Source organism: Lepisma saccharinum, chromosome 13, assembly GCF_977018435.1.
Source record: "Lepisma saccharinum chromosome 13, izLepSacc3.1, whole genome shotgun sequence".
NCBI lineage: Eukaryota > Metazoa > Arthropoda > Insecta > Zygentoma > Lepismatidae > Lepisma > Lepisma saccharinum.
In genome coordinates this window covers 3,685,680-3,688,781 of record NC_139241.1, presented here as the reverse complement: position 1 = coordinate 3,688,781, position 3,102 = coordinate 3,685,680, and the positions used below count along the sequence as shown (strand labels likewise).

General features: G+C 39.7%; 1 protein-coding gene across 1 annotated transcript; it reads left to right on the top strand.

The window, feature by feature from the left end:
• The first annotated feature begins 492 nt into the window (after positions 1–492).
• On the top strand, positions 493–1,192 carry LOC145997119 (uncharacterized). The gene is made up of 2 exons (XM_083133745.1): positions 493–707; positions 829–1,192. The coding sequence occupies exons 1-2, from the start codon at positions 493–495 to the stop codon at positions 1,190–1,192; spliced, it is 579 nt and encodes a 192-aa protein (XP_082989871.1).
• Positions 1,193–3,102: the final 1,910 nt, after the last annotated feature.

Sequence of the window (3,102 nt, the reverse complement as noted above, 5' to 3'; positions counted from 1 at the left end):
TTCCATCAAATCGAAACATACTCGAAGTGATAAATAGGAAGGTATATACTGCCCTTTTTTTATGGTTTCGATAAAACCCTCGAATACTGGGGATTTTCCTCTTTTCTCGACTATGTACGAGAAGATTTTCACTAGATTATCAATTTCAATTTCACGATTTTTACAAACTTCCTCAAGGTTTCTTAACAGTTCCTCCGATAAACCATTCTCTTCACAGAAGTCCACATAACGTGTAATTCGTTTTTGTACTTGCTTCGTCTCGTTTTTATTCCACAGATTTCTTCTTGCACCCTTTTCATTTCCATTGTCCAGGTCAGCATACAAAAGGTTAAAACTTAATGGTAACACCGCCATCTGAAAATAAAAGAAAAACTTATTTATGTACACAGTATACAGTATTACATAGTTTAAACTATATATATATATATATATATATATATATATATATATATATATCTATTTCAGGAATATCGTTTTACCGTACGCCGCGAGATGGAGGATACGGTAAACGAGATGAGGAGGGTTATGCTCCAGCATCTTCAGACCGACGAAGACGTTGCACGGCGTCAGCACCAATTTGATGTTCGGCATCGCCAACAGACTATTGATGCAGCTAACGAGGCTTTCAATCAGGCTGAACTTGGTCGAGCACAAACGCTCGAAAGTAGAAGGTTAGCTGCAGATCAGCTTGAACAGCAATGGGCTAGGTATATATTATCATATTTTCTGTTTTATAATTTGTAACTGTTACTATTTTCTATATATCATGTCTTGTAATATATCGATATATAATATATGATATTTTTCATTTTTCTTATTTATTTTTAGAGTTCACCGTGCAACACTTAATGAGGGGGTGAGGATACTGAATACTATACCCAGGAACCTGTTCAGTGGCGAACTTTTGGTGGCCGCAGGCATCGCCGCTGGCAGGGCCCCTCACCCCGAAGACCGTCCAAACGTTGGGCATAACCCTCCTCAGCCTCCCCCTGGTGGTGCTCCTCAACCAATTGTCCCCGTTGGGCATAACCTCCCTCATTTTCCCCCTGGTGGTGCTCCTCAACCAATTGTCCCAAACCCTCCTTCAACCCCTTCTTCTCCTTCTACGATAGACCTTGTAGAAGAAGAGGGAGAGGTGGAGGAGGAGATGGGGTCTTACGTAGAAGAGTCCCGTGAAACAAATTGTATATAAACAAAAAATAAAAAACAAGATAAAACACTTATAGTGTTTTACGTCTAGTACTTAAGTTTTCTTGGGATGAAGAAGTAGTGACGAAGACGAGAAACTATAAGTATTATAAACAGAAAATATATACTCGAAATAGATAATAGATTTCACACCTTCGATCGGTTTTGTTTTCAGGTTGTGAAGTATCAACTATTAAAAACAAGATGGACTACTTATATTGTTTTTACCTTTAGTATTTAAGTTTTTCTGAGGCTGGAGGACTAGCAACGAAAACGACAAACTGTAAGTAGTATAAATAAAACTATATATCTGAATAGATTATATTTTACGCACCTTAGATCGATTCAGTCTTCAACTTCTGAAGTGTCAGTTTCCTCTATAATATTAGGAAACTGTCTCGTTGGCGGGGTTGTACTCCTACTGAACTGCTCCTCTACTTTGAATATGCTGGAAAGAAATAGATAGTTTCTTTTTAGCTCATTCCCTGTAGGGTTATTAGCATAGTCTAACAGTTTTACAGGGTCCAGAGCAATACCTTTCACACCTAACACAGTGCCTACCGACTCTTCTAAACCTGTGCCACCCCTAAACCATTTCATAATCTCGTTCAACGTTAACACAGACTCTCGATATTGTTTTCGGAAAGTCTGCATCAACGTTGACACATCACAATAATCCACCATCATGTATTCCTTGTGGCACCCTACTCGGTAGACACGTGGAAGTTCCTCACTTACCAGATCTTCTAGGTTCTCGTATTCAACTACCTCCATCCCCGAAATGGTTACATGTGGACTATCACCTCGCATCATTAAATATTTCGATACAATACACCTGGGAGGGGCATGTAAGCAATCTACATTTACATGTTCGGGGTCCAGTTCCTTTTCAGTATCTTCACATATGCACTTTGTTGAGGAACTCCCCGTAACCACTGTGAAAGGTCCTGCCCTGTACCCGTGAACAACTATTTCATTTACAACCTCTTCTGACCATACCACGTATGGTAGGTGGGAATATACGGGTGCTCTCTCGTAGATATAATGTGTTGGGCAAAGACCATTACTACGGTTTCTACAATAGTATACACTTATTGGAAAACCTTCACTTTCCACTTCTACAAATGCCTCACTATTTAAATTCTTACTGTAAAAGGTTACTAAAAGCGACTCGCGATATCTAACTGGAGCATCAAAAATTAATAATTTAGAAAAATCCTGATTTATTTTAGATTTTGACTTACTCAACAATTCTGGTTTTCTCAATCCTGAAACCGTATCAGGGTATGCTAAACACATTGTTCTACCGGGAGAACACTCCGTATACCCATAAAGAGGATTAGACGTTATATTTTTAACACTATCGCGTTTCCTTCTTCTCAAAGATGTACCGGAATTGTCGATACTCTTGCGCCTACAGCCGTTTATTTTTTCATATTCATGTTGTGCTGCATTCCTCTCCTCCCACGATCTCCGAAACTCTTCCTCACTAATCCAGGTCTTCACATACAGTTTTTCTTTTGGACTCACACCTGCATGCATCGACAATTTCGGTACACTTTGAGAACCAGGTAACTCATTTACACTAGAACCCCCGTCACTTTCTGGTGGGGGTGCTTTTCCAAGCATCCCGCCAAGAATTTGTATTACCCAAGATAGGAGACCCATGGTTACTCACCTTAACAGTCTTCGTTGATACACTTCGAATGCCTCAGAACAAATATCTCCAACGTGCTAGCTTCGAAGATGGTTGCTGCTAATAGTATGTCTGGTGAACTGTGGAAGTAAACTGACAGCAAGTATCTCGAACGTGTGAAGAATTTTCAGATGGATACTGGCTAATATGAGGATGTCTGTTGAACAGTGAAAGTTGAACGCAGGGTAGGGCTTTATATAGCATCTACCCCTCCTCTT

Bases quoted from the DNA above. Each gene is read 5' to 3' on its own strand.
- LOC145997119 (XM_083133745.1), top strand. From the start codon at position 493: ATGGAGGATACGGTAAACGAGATGAGGAGGGTTATGCTCCAGCATCTT. The intron at 708-828 runs GTATATATTATC...ATTTATTTTTAG, and splicing joins CTTGAACAGCAATGGGCTAG to AGTTCACCGTGCAACACTTA.